Source organism: Anarhichas minor, unplaced genomic scaffold (assembly GCF_050575085.1).
Source record: "Anarhichas minor isolate MPS153535 unplaced genomic scaffold, ASM5057508v1 ptg000136l, whole genome shotgun sequence".
Classification (NCBI taxonomy): Eukaryota; Metazoa; Chordata; class Actinopteri; order Perciformes; family Anarhichadidae; genus Anarhichas; species Anarhichas minor.
Genome location: NW_027466582.1, coordinates 7,360,100 through 7,374,580, shown reverse-complemented (window position 1 = coordinate 7,374,580; position 14,481 = coordinate 7,360,100). Strand labels below are relative to the sequence as shown.

The following is a 14,481-nucleotide window of genomic DNA, read 5'->3' as shown; positions in this document are numbered from 1 at the left end:
TTATTCACCTAAAAGACAAATCACTGTAGAAATGAAATTACTCTTCATTGTCTCAGTCCTACACAATATACAGATATACAAACAGCATTAAAGGACTTTTCATAATGTAACACACAAACACTTGTGCTGCTCCTGCTGGTGAAGCTAACAGCATCCAGGGATCGTAACTGGAAACCAGTTTGAGTCTCGATGGCTGACGCAGCAAAAGTGTATGCTGGGTCGACCCGTCTGCACATGCATCGATGAGCTCATCTGTTTTGTGCACAGAGGATGATCTAGTTCAAATTGATAGCACACACATGATGTCATTGTATTGATACAAGGCACAGCTGCATGAAGTCTCTGCTTTTCTCGAGAAACAAGTATACACAGAGTTTTGGCTTTTATCTGGTCAGCATTACAAATGTTATAAAAGATTATTCAGCATCAGATTTAAACATGTATCACACTATGACACTGTGAGGGTTGCTTCGATTTGTTTCCCTCACATGCTCCCAACACAACAGAGCTTCAAATCTCTTTAGCAATGCCAACTGCGATTCACTCAAACAAATGTGCGTGCAGGTCCATCAAACTCACTTCCTCTTTATCAACCTCTCTTTCACACACACGCAGATGCAAACACACACACTAATATTCCGGACCCACATTTTTTCATCAGCTGTTTCATGATTGCATCTATTTTAAGCCCATAATTGACTCCCATTCTTCACTCAGTGCAGTAAAGACAGAAAGTTGCATATTCTTCATTGATTCTCTACCACTGACAGCCACAATAATTATATGAAAATCACTCTTCTCATTTTTTGGCAATACAAAATATCTAAATGCCAGGCCAGTGGATATCACAGTTAAAATGGTAAAATAGTTTAAGGCTTTCATTTGTTGTTATTTACAGTTTATGTCAGTGATTCAAAAGCCCATTGATAAAACTAGCATGTCGAGGGCTTTTAACGCTAAAATCACATTATGTGTTATGTTCAGGGCTTTACAACAGCATCTCAACACCAGTTGTCGTTAACACTGGCTTCGTCCAGAACTAGACTACAGAGACAAGCAGATTTTTGGTTCAGGTCTTCATCCTCTGACGGTACATAGGTGAGGAGGGAAATCAAAGGTGAAATGGCTCCTATTTAAACCCCTCCCAAGCGCTTTCTGACACGATCCCTCTGCTCATCCTGCTGATGCCAGCCAACTTGACTTTGGCGCGGGATGTCCACCTGACGGCAGCTGTTGAATCCTTGGAGTCCGACAGATTAGCATAGCGGGAGGAGTCCTCCTCAAGACCTTGGCCCGCCCAGGAGGCCAGTTCCAACGGGAGGCCTACAGAGTCGGGGAAGGACACTGGCGAGTCCCCTTTCTGGCTCTTGTCCTCCGGGGCTTCGTCGGTCACAGTCTCATTTAAGTTCTCCAGGTGTGGAGGCTCCCAGCCCTCCATCTTCTCCAATTTTTTGGTGGGAGAGATCTGCCTCATGGTCATGGTAACGCTCTCCCAGAAACAGTGGCCCTTCTCTGGCTTTTCCTTTTTTTCCTTCTCCTTCTCATCATCCTTGATTTTCTTGAGAGACCTTAAGAGAAAAACAAATAGAGGGAGAGAAGCACACACTTACAGAGCGGCTGTTGCACAAAGTTTTAGCATATAACATAACCAGTCTACCGCTTTCATCTTAACTATAAATAGGACTGACTGGGTGGGGTACCAGACATCTACACTGGAGACAGGAACTTTCCCCATACAGAAATTCAAGGAATTCCCGGTTGTTTGTCACAGAGATGTGATTAATTTAGGGTTTCCTCCTCATACATGTTCCACTTCCTCAGAGGGTCTCAAAGTTAATAACTCCTGGCAAATTAAGCTTTGTCTCACATTCAAACAAATACAAGTGGTTGGACGTGTTTGTACAAGTTTGTAAATATTTTTGCTGCATACACCTGAACACCAATGCGGACTTCAAGTAGTTAATCCCACTTACATTGATGTAAACCAGCAACAATCTGGGCTGGTCTGACACACATTTTATTTACTGGTAGTGGTAATATGGTACTGATTGAAATGCGGACCCCTTCAGTGTACAGAGGCTCTTTTTCTGGCTTCATATCCACCTGGCAGTCAATATCAGAATGTTTTGTTTGGCCAGCGAAGTTAAGACTATTACTTAGGTTTTTTTCTTTAAAGGCACCAACGTTGTTTCACCTCCTTTTAGCAACGTGAGTCGTATAGACGACGCAGTGTGAAGTTATGAGCCGGTCTATATAGCCTCGGTGACGTCATGGCTGTGTCACAGGGAGTCCCTGGGGTTCCCGTGGCTCTCGTCCAATGAGGCACCAGTGTTGTGGTTTGAACCAAATCTCACACTCGGGTGACGTTTTGACACCTGTTGGGGGGGTTTGAGGCTAATTCACAATCTAGGCTTTCAAAACAACATGCGGGCCTCTCTCTTTGTTTCAGCAACATGGTCAAATCCCAACAACCTGTGATGATATAGGCCTATACGTTTAATTATTAACTTTGTGATGAAGATAACATGTTTCTTTGGAGTGAGACAAGTAATGACAAAGTTATTGTGTGTGTAACCTCACCCTCTGCGGTCAGCCAGTTTTACTCCGGTCAACAAGAAGTGCTCGTCATCTTTAGAGGAGAACATCTTCTTCTCCCTCCTCTCTTTCTTGGACATGATCTTCTTCACCTTGGCCTCCTGACAGAAATCGACAGACATGAGAGCATTTGATTTTGAATCGCAGAGCGGAAATTATTACCAGCATCTGTTGCACTTTAGCTTGTTATCTCTAATGTCTATTTGTGAGTGATTTATGCTTTACGAATTGGGTAAAGTCAACTTCACAGGAATTTAGAAAAACAGCCTCATGCTCAGATTGATGAATGTGCACGTTTTGAAATTCTGCGATGGACTTCATTGGCTCTGAACTAATGAAATGTGCTTTCCATCAAACCTAAGTCATCTTTTCATGTTAACAAAAGGTAATAAGTATCACAAAAGTAGAAAGTTTATTTTTTCTGCTGCACTAATCATACTTAATAAAATAGTTTGACATTTTGGAACATTTTTTAAAAGAGTTGGACAATATAATTGATTGTCTACTACTCTCAGGTCAGTAAATATGACGCTATGCCTGTAGCTTTTTATCTTATTTTAGAACAAAGACAAAGGAACTGGACAGAGCCAGGCTGTTTCCCCCTAAATATGAAGCTCTATTTGGCTCTAGGTTCACATTTACCACACAGACAAGAGGGTGGTATGATGTAAACAGTAGCTTGTTAGCTTAGCTTAACTTTCTGTTGGACACAAATCTATAAATAAAGCTACAAATTCTGTGTTATAGAGAGATAAATACAGAGAGAGAGAGCTTGAACGGCATTGACTTGGCAATATCGTGCGGCACATTCCAGTGGAAGACCCTCCACCTTCTCTGAGACTCCCCCGGTCTCCCACGTCACATCAGAATTCCTCCCTGCCCTCGCTGCTTTCCACCGAGCACAGATACCACCCTCCTCAGCGATTCTGGAACAAACTTTTGGCTTCGTTTCTCTCCGTGCCAGGGAAGAATTCCCAATGTCAACTGTCAAGGCCATAACATTTACTCCTACTCATATCCGTGCCTTGCTTTGCTTTACCGTTGTCAAAACGTTCTCAGTTCTCACAACACTATTTGAGGAATGCATCCGACCATGGCGACCCCCTAAACTGCCCCTAAAATCTCTCTTGAGGATGTGGCAGCAGCTACAACAAGCAAACAACTAACATGAAAGCAGTCGAACTAAACAGGAACATGTACAATACTGGGTCTGAGCTCAAGATTCACAACATGAACTTAAACAGATCTGCTTGTTCTACAGGCTACACAAGCTCTACGGTTCATACACACACAAGATTACTCATCATCCCACTCGTGATATCTTCTCATATTCAAAAGGACATTTGATGGTTTTGTAAACACTCTGCTCACTTTGGTATCTAATAAGGAGGCAAGCACTGTTGCTGATAAACGGAAAATTAGGTCCTCCTCGACTCGCATCTCATCCTCATGAACATGCCAGAGGGCAAGAACGCTGTCAGTTTTTATCATCAAACACTATTCACAAAATATTCTTCTCAGCTATTTTAACACGGTCTCTACTGTTTCCATCTCTCTCCTTGCTCTGCTTCTTGTTTCCTGTGTGCCATCAAGTGTACACCGTGGATCAGATTCGTTGTAGTTCGAGCTTTGCAGTAAAAGAAACCAGAGATGCCAAAACAGATTGAGTGTATCAGTGTGTGTGTGTGTGTGTGTGTGTGTGTGTGTGTTTGTGTGTGTATGTGCATGAACTGTAGCTAAAGTCCAGCTGTGTATGTGCATGTGTGCACATACAGAGGCTTGACGATTTACCGTTCTCTTCAACATTAACCTCCGGGCCTCGAGATCCAAAGCAGCTCAGTGCCCAGTAATCTCTTCGGCCAAAAAGTAGGTAAACCCAGCAGCTCACTGAGGCTCGCTGTGTGGGGGAGATTTACCTACAGCTCCACGCCTGGCAGAACAATAGAGCTCTTATTGGACCGAATTCCTCCATCCATACGCCAGAGATGGAAGCTGGATGATTAAAGAGGCATTTGAATTTGGAAAAGTTGCTAATTGTTGTTATCAGACAGTTTTTTAACAGACAGCAATCAGGTCATTGATTTTCTACTGCAATGACTTTGTCATATTTTAAAAAAGCCTTTCCTTTGTGATTTCCTCGTTTTACAATAGCACTTAAACGTGGATGCATTTGTGGCTCTGTGTGGAAACATCGAATCAGGCGATGCATGCACTCACATTTATCAATCTGTAAATAAATACAAAACAATGTCACATCTTTTGATCAATTTTACTCCATACTTTTGGAGGTTATATGAAAGCATCAGTTTCAGGTATTAGTGACTCCACGTTGACTTTTAATAGTTACTGATTAGGGGTTTGCATCACCAGAGGCCCCATAATACAATATTATCACAATACAATACGAAATAATTGCGATTTCTTTTTGTATTGCAATATCAAGCACTGCAATTTTTGTGTATTGTGTTTTATTACCTTCTTTGTCAACATCTGCTGTATCTGAAGAAAGTTTTCAATTGGTTCATCTCACTTCACTCCATTTCTATATAGCAATGAAATTAAATATGTATTATCATCATCAACTATTTACTTTTACTTTTTTAAGTCATCTATAGTTGTGATTTGCATAAAAACATTTCATTAGTTAGCTACTTAGAGCTATTGTTAGGCTGTTAAACATGTCATAAATTATCTCTAATATCTATTTTATATTGCTGTAAAAACATATTCTTCAAAAAGTTGCATATACTCGTGATTCTCACCAAAAAAAAATAAATAAAAACATTTTTTCACACTATGATGGTTAAAATCGGTTAAAAGGTGTAATTAATCCGCGGTTCACATGACTCCCTGGTCATTTTATATCCAAAATGGAATGTTAAATTAATGGAATCAGCCTTTTACAGTTAAAGTTAACCTCCACTTCCAGGACGCCATGTCTACTTTGTGTGTCCTAATATGAGCATAAAGCCGCCGATGGTGGAAGAATTGTAGCTTTCCACGGTATCAGAGCGGTCTGAAGCTATTTTCAGCCTTGTTTTTCTTCCACAGTGATTGTTCCCGTCCAAAAGGCCCAGCTCCTCGAATGAATGCTGCGTTTCCTTCCCTTCTCCAGCCCAGCAACCCCTGTCCTCACGAACACGACAAGCTGTAAAATATGTCCTGCGAACTAAGCCACCTAGCCATACATACACAAAGGGAAGGCACTCAAGGCAGCCAGAGTTCAAAGACAATACATTCTTCAGACAGGACCACACCTGAGAGTAAAGACTTGTTGTCTGTATACAGACCAGGAGATGTGACATATCTCTCACACACACATTCTTTGGAGTGGGCACAACTCCAGATAAAGTTGCCTGCACACAAAAAGGCCATTTGTCAAACCTGCATCATAAAACCAGTATTTACAATTCACAAGTTTACAGAGATAATGACAAAGTTTTCCATCAAACTCACGATGACTTTTGGCCTAATTCACACTTTCTAATGTGTAAACATGGTTTCCAGCAAACAAGTTTAACACAAGAGAAATCAACTTTGTTAAGGGAAAGTCACTGCAGCATCATAAAGTACTATATAACATAAATGCCAAAGGAGCCACATGATGCATTCAACTTAACTGTCAATCCTTTGTAGCTTTTACTTCTATCTATAGGTACATCAAGGAATGTGTGTTTCAGAGTTAATATAACCGATGTTATTTGAGCATTATTGGTAACTTTTTATAATTTGAGATACGTTGTAATGTTTTCGTAAAATGTAATTTAAAAACTCTCCAGTTTACGATGTTATCAAACATCTTTTTAATCGGGTCAGATGTGTCAACCATATCCGGCTTCGTTAAAACTTGAATGATTATCTGACTGCTTGCGTCTCTTTCCCCGTCTGACGTTGGGCAGTGTTCCCAGATATCAGCATTTAACTTAGTGAGCACAATGTTGTTATTACTGATAAAAAAAATGATGCTGAAGACTTTAAATCTTTACCCTAAACTACAGTGACCTCACTCCACTGTTCCAAACTGTGGGTTTTAGGATAAGGATAATAGTACAAGTACACAAACATGCGCCACAACAACAAACAAAAGGATTTTCCAGTGATAAGGTTGAGGATAAAGCAGTGGATGACACCTGAAAGCTGGCGTGTTTACAGATAAACACAGAAGTTCTCTGACCCTCCTGATTTACCTCAGCTGCACCGAGAAACACTTTGTGGTCATCTGACAAGAAGAAACTGCCTGTGCACATGAGTGCATTGGGGGTATTGAGTTAATCAAAGGATTAGGGCTGTTCTCAACCAAAGACATTCTTAGTCGACTAACACCTACGATTTTAAAGACTGTAGAACTGAGTTTCTCCACAAAGAATAATTCTTGTTTTGCGACGTGCTCAGAAGTTTCTTGGAAATAAGTAATTCAGCATTCACTGATTAATTTAGGGTTACACAACCATGAGTCAAAAGTCCAATATTGTGAGCATGTGCACGTGTGTGTGTGTGTGAGAAGATAAGAGCATGTTGGACAAGTGCATAACTTTAGGGGGGTAACTGAAGTGAATTTGGAAGCAAATAGTTTGTTTGTGTCTGTGCTATGTCCAAATAGCTGTGAAGTTGTGCTGTTTACCTTGGATACTGCAGTGACAGCTTCCTCCTCCTCTTCCTCTCCTTCTATGTCTTTGTCCTATAGGTGACACACACACACACACACCAGCAGTGAGTTAACACAAACAGCAACCCCCCCAAAAACAAACACACATACCATCCACACTTTGTGGCAGGGATGTGTGTGCGTGTGTGTGTATGTGTGTGTGTGCGTGTGTGTGCGTGTGTGTGTATGTGTGTGTGTGTGTGTGTGTGTGTGTGTGCGACGTGTGTGCAGGGTTTCCTGTAAAACTGAGGGCAATCTTTTTCTAAGGTGTAACATAAACATGCTGTAATTGGAGGGTGAGATGGAGGGATGGAGGACTGGGCAGGATGAGGGGAAGCCACTGAAGTCAGAGGGCAGATTCAAACAAAAGAGAGAAAAAATAAATCCATGACCTATTGCCTCAACAGTACATGATTTGGGTATATAAGTGGAGCTATTTTGGGTCCATTGTGCTTCAGTCTCCAGGCTTTTTTTTCTCATTTTTCATATATCCTTTGTTTAAAAACTGTATTATAGTTTCATTGTTTTTATCATCTTATGTGACTGACTTTTACGGTTGTCATTGACTTGTGCTTTGTCTATTAAGACGTATGACTTGACTTGGACTCGCTCCAAAAGATTTAAAAACATTAAACCATAAGAAGAGGGCAGCAAGAAGTCATCAGACGAGCAGCTGAGCCTGAGATTACTGATGTGGAGCCAGGATTCCTGTGAAATCATCAAAGCTGTAAGAAGTTCTCACATCTCAGAGAGAGAAAGAGAGGGGAGGAGAAATGGTGGTTGGACATGTCTGAGCAAAGTCTAATGGGTCTCCGCCACCTGAGCTGATCAAAGACACACTCACACACATTGATTGCAAACTACTGTTTGAGTGTAAAAGCATTAACAACTTCAGACAGACAGAGAGAGTGAGGAGAGGGGGAGATTGAGGGGGAGAGCGTAGCGTTTCAGGGAGAGCAAATGTTCCTAACAACAGAAAGCAAGAGTTCTGCTTTCGCACCTCAGGGGGCCATTTTTTCCTCTGTCTGGCTTTCTTTCATTCTTTGACTGGGTTTGTGTCCAAGTGTGTAAATGTTACCACAGTGTTGTCTTTTAAGAAGCCAGATTACGAGGCAATAAAGACGCAGAGTGAATTTCAACACCATACCAACAGTAGTTTCAAAAAAAGCAATTGCACACCAACAATACTCCACATTCTCCAAAAACAGGGACTCGGAAAATGTTTTTGCCTGCAGTAGGCCGACCGCTATATTTCATCAAACACTTGACCAATAGTTAGACAATGTGCCTATTCTCTACATGAGAATATTGCTACCACTCATACGTGTGAACTAAATATGAAGCTACACAGCCAGGCAATGGTTATCTTAGCTTAGCATAAAGACTGGAAACAGTGGGGAACAGCTAGAATGGAGAATCTGCTTATAGAGATTAAGGGGTTTCAACCTCCTGGTCTAAATCTTTGTAAGAAGAATAATCATATTTTCAATGTCAAACCATGAAACGTAAAAAGGCTACACAAACCCTTTTTTTTTTTTACATCAACATGATTTAGTTTGAACTAAGACAAAACTCACATTTCATCTCCATGATTTTAACCCATAGTCCTTCAACACATGATCCCCTCAGCTTAACTTTTCTTTTCCTCTCCACTTATGATTTATATGTGAGGCCGTCTGAAGTTTTTGCTCAGACCTGATCTGTACTCTCGTGATCCCACTTCACAAAGCGGGCCCCAACCGTGGTATTAGAGTGGTGTTATTGAAGTATTCAGGTGTGTAACCGCTTTAAGCAGTAGACAAACAGGCACACACGTACCTCCTGCAAGCTCACAGCTGCCTCTTGCAGCCTGTTGAACTTCAATCGTGAGTGAAAGCAAGCTGCGGCACAGGGCCTGTACTGTAGTCGCCCTAGAGCACCGTGGAGGGAGGACAGATATTCATTTCCCCCTTTATGCTCTCCCTCTTTTCATCTGTGTGTCTTATGGATGTATTATCCCTTAATACTTGTCTCTGTCTCTGTCTGTGTCCGTCTGTATGGGTGACGCTGATGTACAGTTTTAACTCATTTGAGTGGCACGACATGGAGACCATCTGCTCGACCATAAAAAAAAACAGATAACAGAGGATAAACAAGTACAACAGAAAGAGACCTACTGTATCTTGTAATGACTATAAAAGAAACAGACATTTTGATCAAGAGAGAAACCACTACTTTCTACAAGATTCAGACAATGCTGTCTATAATGTTGATAATGCTGGTGGAAAAAGTGGAAAAGCAGCAGTTGTGATGCCCTGTAGCCACCAGATCAGACTGTGGCTGTTCTGAGCAGTCTCCAGGTGAGAATGTGTGTGAAAACAAGTTACTGTAATAATGCTATTCTAAATTACTGTAATGTAAATCCTTATTTATAAAGTGACAGACATTAAAAAATGTCAGCCTCACAGTTGTTCTACCTTCTCAAATGTGATTTGATGCTTTTCTTTGTCTTCTAAGATTGTGAAATGTATGTACGTATTTGGTTTTTGAACTGTTGTTCAGACAAAACAAACAAAATGAATATGTCAACTTGCATTCGGGGAAATTGTAATGAGCATTTGTCACTATTTTCTGACGTGTGACAGACCAAACGATTCATTGATTATTCAAGAAAATAATGGGACGATACTGAAAATAATCATTATTTGTAAACCTATTTCGAACTCTGACTTTTCCTTTTAAAATTTCCCTTTTTGTAGCTTTAAAATTGATTTACCATGTTTCTTTTGACTCCTAAAGAATTTAAAAGAGGCTAAAATACTCATGCAATGTGATTGTGACGCAAAGAGGCTAATCTATCTCGCCGTCTCTGCTTCCCTCACTATCAGCCAGTGATTTGAACGAGCTCAGCATGCCTGTCCAGACTGTGTTATCATAACTCTTTATCATTGCTTCATCCTGTATCACTGCTGGGCTGGATCTGGCTCTTCACTGTGTTCACAGCATTTTATGATCTGACCCCTGACCCCGGGCATGTACTTAATCGCCATAGTGACTCGAAGAGACCTCCCTGATGACTTTCCCAGGAATTGTGAGGAGAAGTTGCAGCTCTGACCTCAGATCAGCTCTCATCATCCAAAGTAATTCTGGTGACCACCGTAGACAGTGTCACCAACTGAACTCAAGTCCGCTCTTTGGGGGTGAGGGCCACATGTGTTGGTTCCCAGGGTGGAAGTTAAGAGCGACCAATAAAACCCAGACACGGGTCACAGATCTCAAGATTATCACAACAACAGATGAAAAATGCTGTTGGTGTTGGCTGATCTTCCAAATTGCCTAATAACACATTTAGACATTCAGTATGGCAATGCACTAAAGGAGGTACAGGCAGTGGATACAATCTGAAGTGGTGCATCACAAGTTCACAATGTTTTACAATGAACTTTTTAAATTATTTTCTTCTGTGTTTTAAAAACTATCTTTTGTTTAACTTCTCTGTAGTTTCATTTATATGTAGTTTTACTAATTCACGAGTGTCACAATCCGGTCGACATGTTAGTACACCCCCGAATGCTTAAATGGTTTGATAGTTACTCTCACCATAAAACCTTGATTCATGATAGCACATTATTTTTACTGCACGCAGCAGAAGAAATAAACATGTCCACTAGCTATGTCTTATGAGACAGGACTGTTAGGTGCTTTTGGCACTTTTGGCCTTTCCTTGTGCAAGTGTGTGTGTGTGTGTGTGTGTGTGTGTGTGTGTGTGTGTGTGTGCGCAAATAGTTTCAGATTTGACACTGATTTACGTCAAAGTATTTCTACTATATATTCCTGTTTTAATGGCATACAGATGGTTTGATGTTGATAGTTTTCTTTCTAGTGTTGTATCGCAATTGTTTTCCTGTACTATCCCATGAAGAACAAGGGGGATGGTTTTCCATTTTAAGGGACATTAAAACAGTCATATTGGAGAGCAGGCAGACATCTCTACGGCCGATATCTCCAAAACTAGGCAACAACTCACACCAAAACAATCTAGATTGATAAATAGCATGACAGGTAAGGGGGGAATTTGATTTTGGGGTGAACTGTCCCTTTTTAAATAGCATATTTCTATATTTCTACAGTTTTGCAGTCGAGACAATGAGTTGAGCACTTGTCCTCCTCCTCCCTCTGCTCCACAGTCTCAATTTAACAGCATGAGGTGTATTTGGCCACTTTTTTTGGAAGTTTAGCAGCTTCACAAGGGAAAAACAATAGTTGAAAAGCGGGGTTGTAACATTTATGTCTAGTATTTAATGGATTTATTATTAATTTACTTATAATAGTTTGTGTAAAACAATGTTAGCTGTTTTAAAAATGAATTTATACATTGCCATTTTGTCATTTTAACCCTGTTGTTTAAAGAAAGACACCGAACATAATTAACTGGCATTGTTAGTGGTGCCTTGTTCGAGTTTCCTTTCCATCCGTCTCTTTACCTTGTAGGAGTGATGATAGCGCCAGGACATGTCCTCTTCCTCTGACGCATAATCCACCAGCACTTTACTCTTGCTTTTCTTGAACATATCTCCACTTCTCGCTGAGACAAGCCGTCTTGATCTTGCTTTCAGGTTACCTTCTTTGGCTAAAAGTCTGAAGTTCCCGTTTTTCCCGATTTCTGGAGAGATCGCACCACCGAACGCACCACCGAAGCGCGTTCCGCTCTGTTGGTTGTTTCTCCTGCAGAAAATTCAGGAGGCTTTCTCTGAAAACAGCTTATTTATTCATAACAGTACCAGGAACTGCAGGGATCGAGGTTTTTTTCATGACGCTCACTATTTCGTAAACTGCTTTGCGGGTGTTTGGTGCGTTTTTACGCAGGCTCGACCACCTGGACCTCCAACCGTCGCTCCTCCCATAGCCCCCCGTCCCTTGAAGTTGCCATGGCAGAAGGCGGAAGGGGTCATACGTCTCATCGCTGGCCAATGCAAGCATTGAGCTACGCATTCATGTTAATAAATGTCCTTTTTTTATATTCTGAATGACTGGAAAAACAGGGAAACGGATATTTGGAAGTTGTTTGACAGCGGGGAGTCAAATGGTATAAATAGATAAATCTTTTTTTTTTGATTGAATTACATATTCTGAGCTTTTGTGTTGTATAAGTACAGTAACTCATAATCCTTAAGCAAAAGTCTCATTTGAGTAGATGCATAAATGTGAGTAGTACTTAAATTCAGCAGAATGTTGCCTGTCAATGCTATTTCATTATAGTGAATATTATTGGATTATTATTACTAATGCATGAACATGTGATTTTAGGCACTTCACATTACGCTAGGCAGGTTCATCTTTAACAATTCAGCATACTTTATAAAATGTTCGTAGTAAACTCTGCAAAGTAAGATATTGATCAGGAGGCCTGGAAAGATTAAGAGGAAAACTAGGACCTCATTTTATGTTTGTTTTATTTTTTTCAGAAAGGCACACAGTACCACATAAGGGACATAATCAAACAATCTAAATCTATGTGTTGTTTTTTCTTTAAATCTAATCATCATAGTATATTAGTTGTTGATTATTTGGTCAAAAGTATAATGTCTTACTGTCTTACACAAACAGAAGACTGATGTATTTCATTGAGAATGAAATCTCTCTCTCTCTCTCTCTCTCTCTCTCTCTCTCTCTCTCTCTCTCTCTCTCTCTCTCTCTCTCTCTCACCTCTGACGCCAGGGGAAACAAATGACACATTATGCTGGTGGGCTGGCCTCTTAAAATAGCCACAGTTTAGCTCCGGTTAAGACCACTCACCTGATTCAATGGTTCTTAAATCTCCATTTCAATGTCCACATTATACAGTAAAGTCAGCAGGGAATGTGGATTGTTAGATGTGTAAGAACTTACAGGGAAAACCAAAAGAAACACACAGGACTCTGTTTTCAAGAAATTGAGATTTTCCTTGCCCAGAAAAGGTTGAGAGTGTTTTAGTCATACAAGGGGGTGTCAAAGTCTGTAATCAAAACAATGCTTGTTTAAAACGCTTAATTGTGTGTCTGTGTGTGCAACAAGGTCCTTGTTCAGTAGTGTTCATAATTCATTGCTTGTGTGGTTTGGTGCAGCTCTTCATTAGCACCAGCTGACACAAGGCATGACTGACTAGCTGTTACTGTAAAATGTGTCCATCACCTGTCATCAGGCAGGTCAGTGACCTTTGACCTCTGAGGTCATCGGTGGGTCAACTGTCCATTTGAGGAGCCTTTCTGGGACGTGTATTTCCACAGTATCTCTACAGAGGTTATTTACAGTCTAAGTGGTCCTGGTTGCCAATATGTATGTCCCTAATCAATCCTCTTCATTGCCTTTGCCCTACAATGACCGTTTTATGCAAATTTGAAATCCCTTACATTGTTAAAACCCTTAGATTTGGGATGACAAACTGACATCATTCATACTGTGTTAGAAGGAACAACTATTCGCTTGATACTCTCTATATCATATAGCAAAGCTATGTTTGTAATCTTAGAAAATACAGACGGGAATACAAACCGGCCAAAGCAAAAAAAGACTAGCATGTCATGATGTACTGTATATGTGTTGTTAAGGGGCATACAGTGTAAATCACTCCTATGTCAGATGTTCTAATCATAGAGACAGCAGGTCAGGTCTGACAGGGTCACACAGTCATAGTGGTACACAGCTGGGATTATCCAGACTGCCTCTAACGTCTCACATGGACACAGATATTCTGTACATCTTATACTAGGCCTGAAGAACGTTAGGGCGGTGTGCTTAACTTCTTAATTGCTGTTCTTTTGCATGTTGGTAAAACTGTTCTTTACCAACATGCGACAACAAGAAGTGGCAGAAAATGCGGTGCAGTTCTAAAGTTCCTGTATATGAGTTTTATTTTTTTTACTAAAGAAGTGCAGGCAGACAACGTTAGCTAGCTGGTGAACAAATTGGAGCTTTTAACAGCTAAGGAGACAGATATTTCCCTCAGTAGTTGGTAGAAACAAAACAAATATATAAATGATGTGAATATTGGACCAAATGCTTGACAAGGTTGCTGCGTAACTGCTGGACGTATCAGTTGGACCATATCACATGTCAGTGTTGTGTTCACAAGTGTTTCCTTAGCCCACAAGTGGCCAAAAAACAAAAGCAACAAACAAATAGTGCAAAGTCTCTTCATTTTACAGTTATATCATTACCAAATAAAAACTGAAGGCCACAATGCGGTCTTAGCAGGTTTATAACTCTGTACACCACACTGTGCA

The 14,481-nt window shown here is 40.6% G+C and overlaps 1 protein-coding gene across 1 annotated transcript; it reads right to left on the bottom strand.

The window, feature by feature from the left end:
* Positions 1–1,076: 1,076 nt before the first annotated feature.
* LOC142941641 (testis development-related protein) lies at positions 1,077–11,790 on the bottom strand. The gene is made up of 4 exons (XM_076083632.1): positions 11,704–11,790; positions 7,217–7,273; positions 2,581–2,696; positions 1,077–1,568 (listed from the first exon to the last, which is right to left on the bottom strand). Exons 1-4 carry the CDS (start codon positions 11,788–11,790, stop codon positions 1,130–1,132), a joined length of 699 nt encoding a protein of 232 aa, XP_075939747.1. The 3' UTR covers positions 1,077–1,129.
* Between the last annotated feature and the right edge of the window lie 2,691 nt (positions 11,791–14,481).